This window comes from Pituophis catenifer, unplaced genomic scaffold (assembly GCF_029215685.1).
Source record: "Pituophis catenifer annectens isolate HBS135680 unplaced genomic scaffold, rPitCat1.0.hap2 SCAF_12, whole genome shotgun sequence".
NCBI lineage: Eukaryota > Metazoa > Chordata > Lepidosauria > Squamata > Colubridae > Pituophis > Pituophis catenifer.
The window spans coordinates 3,772,394-3,789,957 of NW_027256892.1; the positions used below are offsets into that span (position 1 = coordinate 3,772,394).

General features: G+C 38.8%; 1 protein-coding gene across 1 annotated transcript in view; it reads right to left on the minus strand.

The window, feature by feature from the left end:
- EBF2 (EBF transcription factor 2) overlaps window positions 1–17,564 on the minus strand; it is a 272,712-nt gene that overhangs the window by 10,454 nt on the left and 244,694 nt on the right. Inside the window, exons 10-15 of the mRNA XM_070952594.1 lie at window positions 17,332–17,458; window positions 6,933–7,021; window positions 5,181–5,246; window positions 4,010–4,066; window positions 3,388–3,565; window positions 192–377 (exon numbers count right to left, since the gene is read on the minus strand). Of these exons, the coding sequence (XP_070808695.1) occupies window positions 192–377; window positions 3,388–3,565; window positions 4,010–4,066; window positions 5,181–5,246; window positions 6,933–7,021; window positions 17,332–17,458 (703 nt within the window). The remainder of the gene's footprint in view (window positions 1–191; window positions 378–3,387; window positions 3,566–4,009; window positions 4,067–5,180; window positions 5,247–6,932; window positions 7,022–17,331; window positions 17,459–17,564) is intronic.

Consider the following 17,564-nt stretch of genomic DNA (forward strand, 5'->3'; position numbering starts at 1 on the left):
CCCTCCTGTGTTCTTGCAAAGCTTGCTCTGCAGAATTTTGGGGCTTAATTGTCTCATTACAAAGTTGAGGCACCTTCTGGCAGATGACCCAAAGAAAGGAAATAAACATTTTCTGACAGATTGCCTCTTAACTTAAGCCAACCCCAAGGTCAGCTGGAGCTGGAGGAAGAGAAGAGAAGGAAGCTACTCACAGCCATAGGGCGATCCTGTGGGAGAACCGTTAATAAATCCAGGTGAACTGGGAACAGTCAGGTTGGACATGGGGACATTGCTGTAGCCGTTCATGCTGTTACTGGGGGTGCTGTAATTAGACTGCTGAGGGGTCGTGCTGGAGGAATAACCTCGTGGGGATATGCTGCTTGTGTTACGGATGTAGCCTGCAAGAAATAAACATTTCACCAAGCGTCCATCAGTAAAGATAACAGGATGGTCTCTCTTAGACATGCACTCTTCAGTTATCTGGATCATGAATAGATTCATTCTTTCATTCAATCTTTATTATGGTCATGGATCAGCACAAAAAATTAAGCACATTTAAAATAAAGCAAATCTGATCAAAACCAAACAAGTAGTTTAATTTTGCTGTTGGTTTCATCTGTTGACTGTGGCTTTTTTCTGTATAGTTGATAGATGTCATGCCAAATACTTTGGGTAAACAGTGTTCTAGAAATTTTATAAATTGTGTGGCCTGCATCACAAGGGGGGATTATTATTTTTTGAAATATATTTATCATTATTCAATTAGGGGGACAATTTATATATAGGTTTGTTTTGTTTTTCCTTTTTGAGGCACATTATTTTCTCTTTGTGTCGTCTTGTCTAGTTTCATTTCACTTTTATATTTCCTTTCCTTCCTCCTCCCCATTTTTTTGGAGTTTGTATTTTAACGTTTTAAATTTAAAAAGAGGGGGGGGAGAGGAAAAATAGCATGAAAAAGTGCCCAAGTATACAACAAAATAACATTTCCCCTGGAATCAGAATCCTAAATAATGATGAAAAAAAAATCATTCTCTTAGCTTCGTCGATCTAAATAGAACGTAAGGGTTTACTTTCACTCTTTTCCAAAGGAGAAAAGAATTTCAATTTAATCCTCAAGGGTGGACTATGGCATTCTTATTTAGTTACCAGATGGCCGAGAAGTGTGTGTGAATGCTACATTTTTTTTTTTTAATTATACAATCCTCCTTCCAGCAGTCTGCAGCCTCTTTGGTTCCTCACACTTCAGTTAAGTCCCAGAGAAAGATCTCAAGAAGGAACTTCTTTCATGGGGTTTTCAGTTTGGAAGTGAGAATGGTGAGGGGGGATTGTGAGAGCGATTGAAAAATATGTAAAAGAAAACAACCATTAGGATCATTTTCTTGCTCCTTCAAAGCAATATGCGTGGAAAAGAAAGGGAAAAAAATATGCATTCAAAAATGTAGATAACGGTAGAAAACAGACCTCATTTTCCATTGGGAAAGAAACCGAATGCAAAATTTGGCATAGTATTAGTTCAGCTTAAGGAAATCGAAGCCCTGGCTGTCCTTTGGAAAGACAGATACCGAGACTCAAGCTCAAATATGTTGGTCACCAAATGAGAAGAGAGGACTCATTGGAAAAGGCCCCAAGGTTGGGAAAGATGGAAGGCAAAAGGAGAAGGGGATGGCAGAGGATAGATAGTGTGATTGACACAATTAATGTAAGTTTTGGCAAATTCCAGCAGATAGTGAAGGACAGACTCTTGTGGTCCAAGGGGTTGTGGAACAGTCAGATATGACTTAGTTACTGAACAACAACAAATAATTCAGCTTATGAAGTGAAATATAGAATTCCAGAGTTGAAAAAAAAAATTGGGGAGTTTTGTTATAATGTGGGCTGTCATCTTGTTAGATGATTGTCCAATCATGAAAGAAAAAAGGCAACCTCACCAAGTCAAGAAGAAATTGTTTGATAGTCAAACAGCTCCTACTATTGGGAAGTCTTACTTAAACTTACACCGAGCAACCTCCCTCTAGAGCCTCCAGTTCTAGTTTTGTCAAGCAGAGCAACAGAAAATAAAAGTTTATCTTTAGAAAGTTACCTCTTCTAAGCTGCTTCACTGATATTCCTACTCCAAACATCTGTTTTATCAAATCAGGCTGTCATATTAGGAATCTTCTATTATTTCGTGTGTATCTAGCCATTTATGTATGTATTTTTAAAACTGACAATGTTACCTAGTTGGGTAATAAAACATCTGCAAGCAAACAATGGAGCTCAGCTAGCACCAATTCAACCCTAAGCTACAAATATTTTCTATTGATAAAATTATTATTGTCAAAGATTGCATAGTATGCAAGAAAGAAAGAAAGAAAGCTCAAAGACCATCAAGGACCCTTCATGTCAACCTTGAGCTACAAATATTCTCCTTTATTGCATAATATGATGTGCTAATACAGGGGTTGTCTACAACCCTCCAAAACCTCTTTTTACAATGTGTAGTTAAGATACATATCTGAAGGCAGTGGTTGAGCTATATTTTCAAATGGATACAGCACGTACTTTGAATTATAAATACCCTTTCACAGTATGGTGGATATTGTTGGGTAAATCACATCCACTTTGAGAGACTATAAATCCATTCAGGATTTTATAGATCCGTTCAAAATCTTCTTTAATTCTGCATAGTTTTTCATTTCTCTCTAAGATCAGAGTCCTCAGATGATTAATCACGGGGTTTGTATTTCAAGGTTAAAAGCCAAATAAGTGTGCTGATGCTGCTACTAACTCCACAAATACAGTTTTGCAGGATAAAACATAAGGTCCTCTCTAAAGATCTGTTGCAGCCTCTCACCCTCAAGCAAGCTCCACTAGTTGACAAGTACTTCACTTTGTTTGACAACATATGTACATTTCACCAATCAGATCTGCATGTTGAAAGAATGTGAAAGGGTGTTGTTTCAAGATCTGGAAAAAATTAGCACACTTGTGTTTTTAATATTTATAAGTTTAACATGGGATTTGCTGCAAATTGTGGTCAAGGCTGCACCTTCTCTAGGGTTTCGGCAGAAATCCATGGTCAATTCTTTTCCCCCCACAAAGGATGGATTTTAAAAGGTAAACTGTTTGAAAATTGTAAGAGAAAGAAATGGATTTATACAACACGTGCATATGAACTACAGGGACGATTAAGGCTATGGATGGGCAATGTTTTAGAAGAAAATTAAAAAGAGAACAGTATGACATGGACAATACTGAAACCAATTTTTTTATATAAATAAAGAAAACAATGTATTATTATGGTGGCCTTGGTAATTAATAAGGACTACATCTTGATTAAGCCATGACCAATATTTCCTAGTTTCTGGCCATAATCTTCTTGAAGCGAAACCTTCATTCAATGTGCACCTTTCAGTTCAGCACTTTTACCTTGATTATTCCCTTGTGTGGACTCAGAGATGCTGACTCCCAACTGGCTGCCATAGGAGTTGATGCCCATCATGGCACTGTGAGCAGGAGAGCTGGACAAAGCAGGGATCTGGCCTGGATTTCTTGGGACACTGTAAAGAGCTTCCGCAATATCAGCAGCTCGCTTCAGAATAATGTCCTGAAACAAGCAAACAACAAGAACAAAAATCAGCATAAATTTTATTCCAGGTGGACTGATTTGCTTTACAAATTAAAAAAAAGAAGAAGAAGAAAAAAATCCTCCCCAGATGTTCAGCAAATATGTGTCTTGAGATGAAGAGGGACCAGGTAAGATGTGTAAGAAAATACCAAGATCAGGTCTGCTGATACTGCTGTTGTTATTTCTAATTTCTAAGGTTTCATTTCAAATAGGCTCTCAGGCTAATTATACTTGGCTAACTGGCTAATTTAAAAGTCCTCTTCCTCCAAGGTTTCATACTGTAAAGAGTAAACTGTTCCTTTCTGCTTGGCCTCTCTGTGCAGTGGAAGTCTAGCAAAGTAAAAGGGTATCAGAAGGAAAAAATAAAGGAGAATAAAGGAGAAGATGCCAGAAAGAGAAAAAGGGGTACCCCCCCTCACTTGCCTCAACTCCATCAACTTTTGACATCCGAAATAGCTCTCCTTGAGGGAGATGAATGGTCTAGAAACATGAAATATAAATAAATAAAGTCACTCTGATGAGAAATGTAGAAAAAAATACTACTCACTCCTCACCTAGAGCCCAGATGAACCATCTGTGGGTCCTAAGAGCTGCAACACATAATAACCTAAAAAAGCCCTGTGGATCTGACACTTGAGAACTCTAACAGGTGTTATCTGTCCCTGTTTTGGGAGGGCACTGAATGGGAGGGAGAGAATGGGAAGAATGAATAAATATCATAGAAAAAGAGGACTAGAAAAACTGGTAGATCGAAGGCAAAGAAATAAAAGGTAAAGGTAAAGGTTCCCTTTGCACATATGTGCTAGTCGTTCCTGACTCTAGGGGGCAGTGCTCATCTCTGTTTCAAAGCCAAAGAGCCAGTGCTGTCTGAAGACATCTCCATGGTCATGTAGCTGGCATGACTCAACGGCAAAGGCGCACGGAACGCTGTTACCTTCCCACCAAAGGTGGTCCCTATTTTTCTACTTGCATTTTTACGTGCTTTCGAACTGCTAGGTTGGCAGAAGCTGGGATATGTAACGGGAGCTCACCCCGTTATGCGGCACTAGGGATTCGAACCGCTGAACTGCCGACCTTTCGATCGACAAGCTCAGCGTCTTAGCCACCGCGTCCCCTAAAGAAATAAAGAACGGGCTAAAGGAAGATCTCCAAAATTACAAGCTTTTAAAAATGCTTATAAAACTTTTTAGAAGTTTCTGTAGAAGCCAACCTTCTCTGTTTGCAGACTATCTGGATAGAAATAAAATAACCCAATAGAGAAGACTAGAAATTAGCACACCAGAAATTTCATCAGACAGGATGATGGGGGAGGAACAGAACTAGCAGGTTATACGCCCATCCTCTGCAAACAGAGTTTGGAAGAAGGAGAGATTGTCTCCTTTGAATGGATTACTGGACTGAAATGGCAGATAAATTCTGTACCAGAATGAGAAAGACCTCCCCAGTACAACTGTAGAGGAGTCTTAATGGAGCATTAAGCCTCATCAGTTCCACTCAAGTGGATCAGGTGAAAAGGTGACTCGGGAGAAGCTGCAAACACAACACCTTCTTTACACATTCACGGGATTAAAAAAAAAGAGAGAGGAACTCTAACCTGATTGTTATGTGGTGTCCCATAGAGTGCTTCAACTAGGTCAGCTGCTCGTTTCAAAAGCATCTCCTGCAAGCAGAAAGGAAGGACAACCAAGGATGTGTCATGCATTGAAAAATGTGGTGGCAAGAGCTAGGCAAACCCAGTGTGAGACACAACAGACCCTGAAATCAAGCAGGACAAATGCTAGCATTTTTTTTTAAAAAAAATATTATTTAAAATATTAAATAATTTTAAAAATATTAAATAATATTTTTTAAATATTATTATTTATTAGTAACTCATATCTCACCATTCTGTTTATGCACTCCCAGTAGCTTTTCGCCATGAAAACAAATAGAGGGAAGAGCACACTTAACCAGACTTCCTTAATTCAATCATGTTCTGAACATGCTAAGCCTGTGATGGCGAACCTGTGGGCACACGCCTGTCGCCAGCTGCTCTTCTGGTTTCTAGTCTTCGCGGGCACTGGAGTGCTGGAAAATAGCCTGAAAATGGCCCAAGAAACAGGTCTTCAAGTTTCGAATGCACGAGCATTCTGGTTTGGGCACTTGGTGCTGAAAAGGTTTGCCATCACTGTGCTAAGCCATAAAGCATGGTTTACAAAAACACTATGTTAAACTAAATCAAACCAATCCATCAGTTCATATATACAGTTCACTAAGTCTGCACTACTATTAATCTCCTCATCGTTGCCACCACCCATCTCCTTCCACTTATGACTGTATGATGGTGATTTTGTTGCTTGTATCCTTACTATTTATATCGATATTGTTTCCTGATGTTTAATTGTTCCCTATGACTATCATTAAGTGTTGTACCTTGTGATTCTTGATGAACGTATATTTTCTTTTATGTACACTGAGAGCGTATGCACCAAGACAAATTCCTTGTATGTCAATCACACTTGGCCAATAAAAAATTCTATTCTATTCTATATCATGAGTCTGCCCAGAGTCAACCAGGATTTACTCAATTATCTCAAATTATTTCATCTGTTTTATTCAGTGTATGCTGTGCGTTGTATGACTTTTATTTTTATTCACTTTAGAGTTCTTTTTTTTCTTCCTATTGTGGATGTTTCAACCTCTATCTGTTCTGTGCGAGCCACTGACTGTCTCTTTGGATTGTGGAAACACAGAAATATGTTTAATAAATAAATAAACTCACAATATACTGCGCATACAGAACTGAGGGGCTGACATACACTGTGCAGGTAGTCCTTGATTTAGAACCATTTGTTTAGTGACTATTCGAAGTTATAACGGCACTGAAAACAAATGACTTGTGAGCCATTTTTGACACTTGCAGCATCCCCAGAGTCACATGATCAAAATACAGATGCTTGGCAACGGACTCATATTTATGACGGTTGTCGTGTTCCGCTGCAATCTGCCTTGCAATTGGGTTGTTATGCCCAGTCTGGCTCAATGGGGAAGACACATTCACTTAACGACTGTGTTACTAACTTAACAACTGCAGTGATTCACTTAACAACTGTGGCAAGAAAGGTCATAAAATGGGGCAAAATTCACTTAACAAATGTCTTGCTTAATGACAGAAATATTGGACTCAGTTATGGTCATAAGCCGAGGACTACCTGTATTGTGCATAAATTGGCTACACAGATCAGGGTTGGGTAAACAATGGTAGAGCAAAACATGGGAAGTTGATTTATGAGTCAGAAAGCCAGACTGATGCAGCCATTTATCTTGTTATGTGAGTGAAGTCAATAGGTGAGGAAGGGATCTTTACCTTTGCTAGTCGTTCTGGATCACCTGGATGTCTCGGGATGACCTTCTGGAGTCTTTGGAAACCATAGTCTATGGTCGGCTCATTTAAAGCTGAAAAAGAGGGTGGGAAAAAAGTAACAAGTGAAATTTTTGTGGGGGACGGAAAAAAATTCAAAGGTTGAAAATTACTTTGCACTAAAAAAAGAAAAGGAATAATGGAAAAACCAGTTGGTTGAATAGAACCATTACAATGCCACTTCCGAAGAATTACAAGAAAGAGAAGAATCAGATTATTACAAAATATGGAATAATTGGTATAATTGGTTAAAAATAGAAATATACAAAAAATAAAAGGGGAAATATTACCAATTTAAATATATATATATATATATATATATATATATATATATATATATATATATATATATATATATATATTGTTATTAGATTAAGGAGAGGTGAAGGAATATACTATAAGTAGAATTGTAGAATGTCACTCTGAAAAAATGCTTAAGAAGAAATTATACTCTTTTTGTGTATATGTTGTATAAATGTTTGTTGTGTATATGTTATGTATGTCTTTTTTAATATTTATATTCAATAAAAATTATTTTTAAATACAATGCCACTTCCCAAGATGGCTTCCAGAAGACGATCAGGGATCTCAGAGTTGTAGAGTAGATGGGAAGTTGGACAAACATCTCATAAGGAGGCAAACCATTTTAGCACAGCTTCCAAAAAAGCCACAAAAATGTTCCATGGAGTCATCAGGAGAAGAACTCAAGGAAAATCTTTGTTTACCAAGTAGCAAGTAATTTGCCACTTGAGCATGTCCATCTTGCTCCCTTCTTCATTAGTTCGTCAGGTCAGTAAGAGAAACTGAAAATGGCAGACATTTTTGCAATCCTCTGCCTGCCATTAATAGGGCCATCAGGGAATACTTGGCCAAAGAGATTGTCCAACCATTTCTGACCCATATTAGTTTCTTAAAGTTTTTTTTGAAATCTATTCCACTGCATTTCTCCATTCATCTGCTTTTCTTTTTTTTTAAAAAAAAAATGGTAGTTAATTGTGGATTTATGAATTTTTTGCACAAGATACATATCATGCAATGACATTGTTTTCAACTGCAAACATTCTGATAATGTTAACCTTCATAATTAAAAGATGACTTATCTTCTTCTTTTAATCAGCATCTCACAATTCAGAGAACTACCAAAACAAAAAGAGCTCCAGGAGGTACAAACTGGAAATGGTCATAGCATAGCGAGCAAAACCCTTTAGCATTGCAACTTTGCTTTGTTGGAATGTGAAGTTAAACCTGGTGCCAATTCAGCTTTTTATCTGGCCTTAGATTTTCCCATCTGGCTGTCTTTAGCAGAACAGAATGGAAGTAACCTACGTAGCCGTAATAGGCTCTGGTGACATGGATTTTGATTTATTTTAATGGAATAATGATGGGCCAGTTTAAAGATTGTTGGATGGAATCAAATGGGGGTTGAATGGGAAAGACTTAGACCTAAGAATTTCAACTTTGCTATACTTAGAAAATTTTTTCGATGCCTATTGGGAAACATTCTGGATCGCTTAAGAAGTTTAATAATACACATTTCAACTGCCATAGAATCTATTTCCCTTCTGGGAGCAGAGCAGAGAAATTGTGCCAATAATCGTGAGAATTTGTCAGAAGCCTCTTGAGATCTTATATATCACTATCTGCCATTTCTCTTGTTCATTCCGAGCCTAATAGTTGAAGTAAGTTACATGTCTTGGATCAAGCTACAGGGATTATAAATTGGAGGACCTTTTTTTTAAAAAAAAAGGAAAGGAAAAGAAAACCCAATGATCTAAATGCACATACTTAACCAAGAATATCTAATGGGAATATTCAAATTTGTAACTCAGGAATAAAATCTGACTACTACTCAATATTAAATTTTGAAGAAGACTACCTTAAATATGGATTTATTTCATGGTGGTAACCTGTAAAAACTAGGTTTAGAATTATAAGCATTTAATTCTTAAATATCAAAAAATTGTAGCTTTCAGCCTTTTCTAAAACAATAATATAGATGAGAGCTGTTTCTAAGTCTAGTTCAGGTTGTTGCATTTTTATTTTAAAATGCTAACAGTTTGGGATTAAGGGCCAATTTTTACCTTGGCCATGCAGATCAATACAGGTAATCCTCAATTTACGACCGCAACTGAGCCCAAAATTTCTGTTGCTAAGTAGGACATTTGTTAAGTGAGTTTTGCCCCATTTTATGACCTTCCTTGCCGCAGTTGTTAAGTGAATCACTGCCAGTTGTTAAGTTAGTATCTGGCTTTTCCATTGACTTTGCTTGTCACAAGGTTGCACAAAGGGATCACATGATCCTGGGACACTGCAACCGTCATAAATGCACGTCAGTTGTCAAGCATCTAAATTTTCACCATGTGACCATGGGTGTCAACTTCAAACCGAACCTGGCAGAAGCCATTTTGTTGGTTCTCAGTTGCCACACAGTATGGGAAGCGGGAGGAGGAGGCTGGAATGCACTGCCAGACACAACATCGCTTTATCTCGTGGGAACCAAGGTCATCTCCACAGGTGTCCAATGAGAATGGAGTGGAATTCCTAGGGATCCCGCCTAGGGAGTTCCTAATTGGACAAGCTGACCTGTGACACTTGGGGAGGGGATCATTTATGATTTTAAGTGTACTGAAACCATGGGAAATATTCAGAATTGGTTTTACATTTAATCGTGCCAATATGATGTGCCCAATAAAGACAGAATCTCCTTGAGAGAGATTTGAGTCTCGGAGTTCTGATTTGCTTGGACTCATTAGTCGGAACCTTGTCAATGGGAATGCTGTAATGGTCGTAAGTGTGAAAAACAGTCATAAGTCACTTTTTTTCAGTGATGCTGTAACTTTAAATAGTCACTAAATGAACTGTTGTAAGTCAAAGATTATCTGTAATGGTATTGAATGCCAAAATGGATGAGGTCAAAAAGCAAGATTTTCTTCAGTGTGACTTCCAGGTTCTGGCATGTTAATGCAAGTAAATTGAACCTGGTTTCTTTATTGCTAGTTTTTCAGTGCAATGAAAAAAATCAACAATCACTGGGATTATGATGAGGAACAAACGAGATCTTGGTCCATTCATAATCATAATCATAAATTTATTTGTCACGCATATATAAGATAACAGGTAAAAGTATAAACATAATTTGAATACATGAAAAGAGTAAGTAAAAAGGAATATTAGGACAGGGACTGTAGGCACGCTGGTGCACTTATGCATGCCCCTTATAAACCTCTTAGGAATGGGGTGAGGTCAACAGTAGACAGTTTAAGGTTAAAGTTTTGGGGGTTTGGGGAAGAAACTACAGAGTCAGGTAGTGCATTCCAGGCATTGACCTCTCTGTTACTGAAGTCGTATTTTCTGCAATCGAGTTTGGAGCGGTTTACCTTGAGTTTGTATCTATTATTTGCTCCTGTATTGTTGTGGTTGAAGCCGAAGTAGTCATTGACAGGAAGGACAATGTCATGCACTCATATTCAGCTTTACCTCTCATCTCTTACTCTTTGTCTGTTGCTATTGATGGTTTCAAGGTGAGAGATCTCCTTTCTGAAGGTTCAAGATCTCTTCCAACTATAATTTAAAAATCAAACACCTGAACTGTCTGTTGCAAACTGGACTGAGTGTACAGCAAACTTTCAACTTAGTAGACCAACAGGAGAGTAAGGTTTCTCCATAAAAGCAAAATATCTCTTAAACCTGAATGGGATTTTATTTATGCATTTTACACATGTACGTATGGCAAGCAAGATTTTGCATACTCATGCACAGAAGTATGTAATATATGGACAGATTTTAGTTTGTTGCCTCTGAAACCAATGGTTTAGTGGTGTTAAATTCCTTATTTTTCCCAAAACAAAATCAGCAGGGACATATTTTTCACGATTCAGTCCGTCGTTCCAGATTTCAAATCTCCACAAAGAGCTGTCAAACTAATTAAGCCACGGAGGGGTTTCTCCCACCATACCGGGCAGGAGGAAAGATGCCCAGCATGATAACCAAGTGCTTGGCACTCTGATCCATCTCAACATTGTCATCCACAGAACCCTGATAGATGCTCCCGTGAAAAAAATTGCTAGCAGATCATTAACTAGAGCAATGCTAGCATGGCATCCTTTGCCATAACCTATTAAAAGTACCCATCACAGAGAACATATGCATACAGATAGCAGCTCCCCTGTTGACATTTAGAGGTACACTTGGAATTTATCTTTAATTTTTATAGTTGTCTTTTTTTAAAAACAGTTTATGGGTCTTTCTTCAAACAAGCTGTCTCGGTGCTGTTCTTGTTCTGCTAATGCCTAATCAGTTGAAACATGAAATGAATATTGGATTTGGTATTAAATATTGAAGGACCCTCCTCAGATCTTCAGCAGCTGAATCATGAACTCCTGAGATCCTTGCCTTGCCATCTACATCTGCTTGCTAATAGGAACAGGACAAGCAAGCCTTTGTGGCAAACTCCCTTGGGTGCTGCTGACTGGAGCCTTGTCTCAGCCTGGAGATTGCTATCAGCTTCCCAGAGCTCAGGCACTGATCAGATTAAAGCATGCATCCAAAACTTTAGCCGATCTCTATCCCTGGTCAGGAACAATAGCTCCAAATATGATAGAAACAAATATATGCTAAGAGACGAGAAATGGAATATTTGCATTTCTATTGGCCTGGATTTGCTCAGAAGTAAACAAGAACTGAGCATGGATTTAGCAATAGCCTGTTTCTACCAGAGATACCTTTAGATTTTAGTGTGGAATGACCCATCTTTGCTTCTAAAAGGAAGCAACGTGTTAGGAGTGCTCCATTATTCCATTTTTTCCACATGAGCAGAATTGCATGAATCTGTAGTTTATTAGAATTTAGCACCTTCCGTTCATCTATCTTACTTTCTTATTATACATGATCAATGTGTAGAAGGATAAATGCAGCCCTAACTAGCATGTCTGAGAATTGCATCAAGAACTGTTGATGTAATATACATAGCAATAGCACTTAGCAATACACTTAGACTTATATACCACTTTAGAGTGCTTTACAGTCCTCTCTAAGTGGTTTACAGAGTCAGCCTATTGCCCCCAACAATATGGGTCCTCATTTTACCGAGCTCAGAAGGACGGAAGGCTGAGTCAACCTTTAGCCTGGTGAGATTTGAACTGCCAAATTGCAGGCAGCCGGCAGTCAGCAGAAGTAGCCTGCAGTACCGCACTCTAACCACTGCGCCACCGTACATATGTTTTATCTGGGTGTATCTTTCTGTGCAAGGATAAAACACTGTAATACAAAGGCAGACTTGATTTGATTTTAAATACAGTTCTATCAATATTTTTTTGGGTGATGTGCTGTGTGCACTGCACCAGTAAAACACTGCACCAAAAAAATAAAAGCAAACAATGAAGAAAAAGAGGGGGATAATGTCACATATATAATAATATTAATTTGAAGGTTGCATCTTTGGCCATTTTTGAATGGCTGGTCCTCAAGGATAAACTATACGATTTTATGTCATGTTATATTTTAGCAGATATTTGTCCTGTCTTGCACTGATTAAAGAAAAGTCAGGCAACTGCCACATGATAAAAAATGTGCAAGTCAAACAGATTAAGAATAATCAGAACCCATGTACATTTGAGCATTATGCCCTATAATGCTCAAATGTACATAGAAATTACAACTCTAAATAAATTAAATTAAAAGAAAGACATTAAAAAAATATAAATTTGCATGGGCATAAGAGTCATCTTGCTATGATGGACCGAAGACCCTGTTGAAAATAAGCAAAGTTAGGAGATGCAAATAGCTGAAAAAATATTGATGTGGATGCCTTTGAAGCAGTGGTGAAATTCAATTTTTTTTTACTACCGGTTCTGTGGGTGTGGCTTGGTGGGCATGATGTGGCTTTGTGGGAGTGGCTTTGTGGGCATGGCAGGGGAAGGATACTGCAAAATCTCCATTTCCACCCCACTCCAGGGGAAGGATATTGCAAAATCTCCATTCCCACCCCACTCTGGGACCAGCCAGAGGTGGTATTTGCGGGTTCTCCGAACTACTCAAAATTTCCGCTACCGGTTCTCCAGAACCTGTCAGAACCTGCCAGATTTTACCCCTGCTTTGAAGGCTAGCCATCATTTGGGAAGGACTGCTTGCCTGGTGAACTTCACCGTTTTGTAACCAGAGTTTCTGTTTGTTTTCGGTCTTTCCTTGTTCATATATATCTCTTCTCCTCCATCCAATTTTTCCTCCCATTTCTCTTCCTTTACAACTGTTCCTTACCCTCATCTCCTATTCAGCCATTCTCCTCCCCCCCCCCAATGATGAATGGAGAAAGAGGAACGTGTGTTAACACACATACTTGTTAGTTTCTATGAATGAGAGTGGTTGGTATGAGCAAGAGAGAAAGGCTGGTTACATGCAGATAAATTAATTTTTTAAATTGCCTTTTTCTTTTACAAGCAATGAATTAATTTTATTTATGTACGGGGTTCTTATTTTACAGGCAATGAATTAATTTTATAATGGTTACTTTATTTTATAGGTAATTAATTTGATCCAGTGGTTATTAATTAATTTTTATTTTGTCCTATCCATGCCCTCTTCTGGAGTGGGGTTTCATACACACATACATACACAAATACAAGTCTCATGCCCATTTAGAGAGGGAGAAATCCCTAGGATGGATTTCACCTGGAATAACAATTTTAAGTTAACAAGATGGAAAAGCTGGGCGCGTCGCAGGATACTTTCCTTGTATTTATAGTTTATTTTTCCTTCTATTTTCTTTTCCCTTTGAGATGAGAGGACTTTCGTTCGCGCTAGTAAATATGGCATTACCCGCCCTGCCAATTTAATATTCCTCTGGCAATTTTGCAGGAAATGTGTGGCATGTTTTCCAAGATAAGACAGGCTTGGGTTATAGAGAAAAACATTCTCCTGCTTCGGGCAAAAAACAAAGCAAAAAACCAAAAGCAAAACAGAATAATGAGTAGTTTCTTCTTTTAAAGCATACCATCATTGTTAATAATGTAATCTATAGCTTGTTAAAAAAAAAAAAAAAAAAACTACTTTCGTCATAATAGGTTCTGATCACTGCTGATACAGGGAACGGAGGAGACAAACAACACACCAGGTTAATTGCGCAGCTTGGAAGTTCTTTTATTGTTCTGTGTCTTTCTTGAAAGCATTTTGCTACGAGCCCCAGAAAGAGCTGGGGGAATTGGTTACACCAGGTGCAGCTGTATTTAATAGTTGTGTTTATCACTTTGCTTGTCATGATCTACTTAGACGGAGAGACTGAGAAATTGCTTGATTTTACCCTTGCTAATTTTGGGAAGCATCTTCTAGCAGATACCAGCAAAACAACTTTTTTGCCCCCTCTCTCTCCTTGGGTGAACCTAACAAAGAATCTCCACCAATTTCCTTGCCTTCATTCCTCTGTATGGCCAAACGGCAGCGGTGGAGTGAAAAACAACCACCATCCACTGATCTGTTTTTCAGTCTTCCCTGGATTTCAGATTGGATAGATGCTCTGGTAAACACATCCATTAAGTACCAACGTGAGCATTATGTGGGACGACACTTACTTTTGGTCTGAAAGTTGCAGCTGGTAAGAACTAAAGCAACCAGGACTCCTTAAATACCCGTCAAAACAGTCTTCCAACAACTTGAGCTGGCTGCTTCAAGGTTTTTATTGTGCCCATACAGACAATTAGGGATCAAGATTCTTGGTGGAATGACTTTAAGTTAGATTTGGCATTCACGAATGTCCTTTAACATTTTTTCTAAAGGAATAAGATTCCTTTAAAGTCTTATTTCTGCTTATCAGCAGGAATATTGAGCTCATGGGAGACCCACTTTTGATTTTCCATAAGTCGATATTTCTCTGTTCATCCTTTTTAAAAAAAAAAAAAAAACAGGTAAAATATGTCTCTGCCAAGTTATGTTTAACTCTGGGGGTGGGGGATGAGGAAGGTGTTCAGCATTGGGAGCCAGCATTGTCCAAAGATGCATCTGTGGTTGTGTGTCCAGCCTGACTATACTCAGTGGTGGGTTGCCCCCAGTTCGCACCGGTTCTATAGAACCGGTAGTAAAACTGGTGGGAGGCTCTGCCCACCGACCCTGCCGTCATCAAAATGCTTCTGCACATGCTCAGAAGAGTGCGTGTGCGCGCGAGTGAAGCATGTGCGTGAGTGCGGCCCCATTGTGAACCGGTAGTAAAGGATAGTAGAACCCACCCCTGACTATACTCCAAAGTGCACGGAACACACTTACTTTCCCACCAAGGTGGTACCTATTTATCTACTTACATTTGCATGCTTTCAAACTGCTAGGTTGGCAGGAGTTAGGGGTTCATCCCTCTACATCCACCCAAAAGTTAGGGTTCTGCACAGAGGTGGTATTCAGCCGGTTCGGACCGGTTCACCTGAACTGGTAGTGGAGATCGTGGGTGGGCCCGGCCACCCACCCTGGCGCTATGCCATCCTATTCAGGCATATTTTTGAGGCCAGGCACATGCACTGGCTCCCGATGGTCTTCCAGGTGCGATTCAAGGTGTTGGTTACCACCTTTAAAGCGCTCCATGGCTTAGGACCTGGGTATGTACGAGATCGCCTTCTGCCATTGATAGCCTCCCACCGACCAATACGCTCCCACAGAGAGGGACTCCTCCAGGTGCCATCGGCCAAACAGTGTCGACTGGCGACACCCAGGGGGAGAGCCTTCTCTGTGGGGGCACCTGCCCTCTGGAATGAACTGCCCCCGGAGATTCGCATGATCTCCGATCTACGTACCTTTCGCCGTGCCCTTAAGACTCTCTTGTTTCAACAGGCCAGGCTGGCTTAGAAGATGAATTTTAACTGGGTGTTTGTAGCTTTTAACATAAGGGCCAAATTTTATATATTTTAAATTTTAAATTGTTTTTAAATTTTATGGGTATATGTTTGTTTTAATATGGCTGTACACTGCCCTGAGTCCTTCGGGAGAAGGGCGGTATAAAAATTTAACAAATAATAATAATAATAATAATAATAATAATAATAATAATAATAATAATAATAATGATGCATGGAAGGTATGCGTGCATGCAAAGCACGTGCATGGAAGGCTGGACACATGCGTGGAAGGTGTGCATGTGCACAAAGGGAGCATTCACGCATACGGCAAACCAGTGGTAACAATATCTGAAACCCACCGCTGGTTCCGCATTCCCTGGTAGCCAAAGCTGAAATAGACATGGAGCCCAGCCACTTTATAGTGGGATGCAGTCCGTCAGTGAACTAACTGAGGTCCTCTGAATCGCCAAAGCTCCTCCTCCTTGGTGTAACGTAGAAAGTCCTCAACTTCAACTCTCCATAGGGAAATACATCATTCTCCTGCCAGATCTGGTTTCAGTATGCCCCAGTACAGAAGACAGGTTGGTAGAAGACCAGTCTTCAGTAAATGGAATCTCAGAATCAGGGCAAGGAGCTGATCTTTTCCTTCACAACCATTCATCTATTTCTTTTTTTGTTTTCTTGGCTTTCCTAATTTCTGTTAAAGCTTGGAAATCCCAAGGGAAGTGTATTCCCCCATCCTTCCACCACCAGTGTAAACAATCAGGGAGACTGTGCAGCAAGTGTTGTAGGAAATAACCTACCAATAGAATGTCCCAACTATCACCACCATCTCTAACAGAAACAAATTTATTTATTTATTTATTTATTTTATTTTATTTCTATACCGCCCTTCTCCTGCGGGACTCAGGGCGGTATACAGCCAAGATAAAACATTGCATATAAAATTTAAAAACAATTTAAAAAAACAATTAAATAATTTCGGCCCAAAATATTAAAAACAACCCAATTAAAACCGAATTCAATTCAACAATATTCGAATTCAAATAAACAAAGTAAGTTAAAAAAAAATACTACCTACTGAACTTCAACAAAAATTATCTATAAAAGAAAAATCTGTTCTGTTTTTACAAGGTTAGAAAACTTTTGAGAATTTGCAAGATCTTTTAATTAAGGTTACTTCATTCGGACTAATTAAAGGAAAGCTCAAAAACAAGGCATGAAAATCCTCATGATTTTTGTCTTCAGAACTTGATACTGAGAGGAGATCTAACTTGGAAACACGGAATATAGTTTTTCAACAAGGACATCACGTTCACCAAGAAAAACTGTAAACTCGTTCAGACATTATCTGAATGCATGGATAATGAAAAGCATTCTGAAAAAAATATCATAAAACGACAACATTTGAAAAAAAAAAAACCTTGATTAATTCTTGAAATGAAACTACAGTTATAACCCTTAGTAGTTCAAGAGAAGGAAATAAATGAAGTCCTTCCACAGTCTCGACTTTGCAGTGTGATATTTTCACATACCTGTATAAATAAATCTACCAGGAGCTCCTTTGCAAAATTGTTTGGATTTGTACGATAATGTTACTTCAACCACACCAGGGATGTGACGAGGAGGTGTTTGGACACGGATGGCATGTGGGGTGATCAGCTGAGAATAAAAAGAGACATGTTGAGACAGTTATGAACATTGTGATTTTGCCAGAAAAGTAGCATCCATTCTCAGTGTCTGCCTATTGATGAATCTGTAGGTCAAA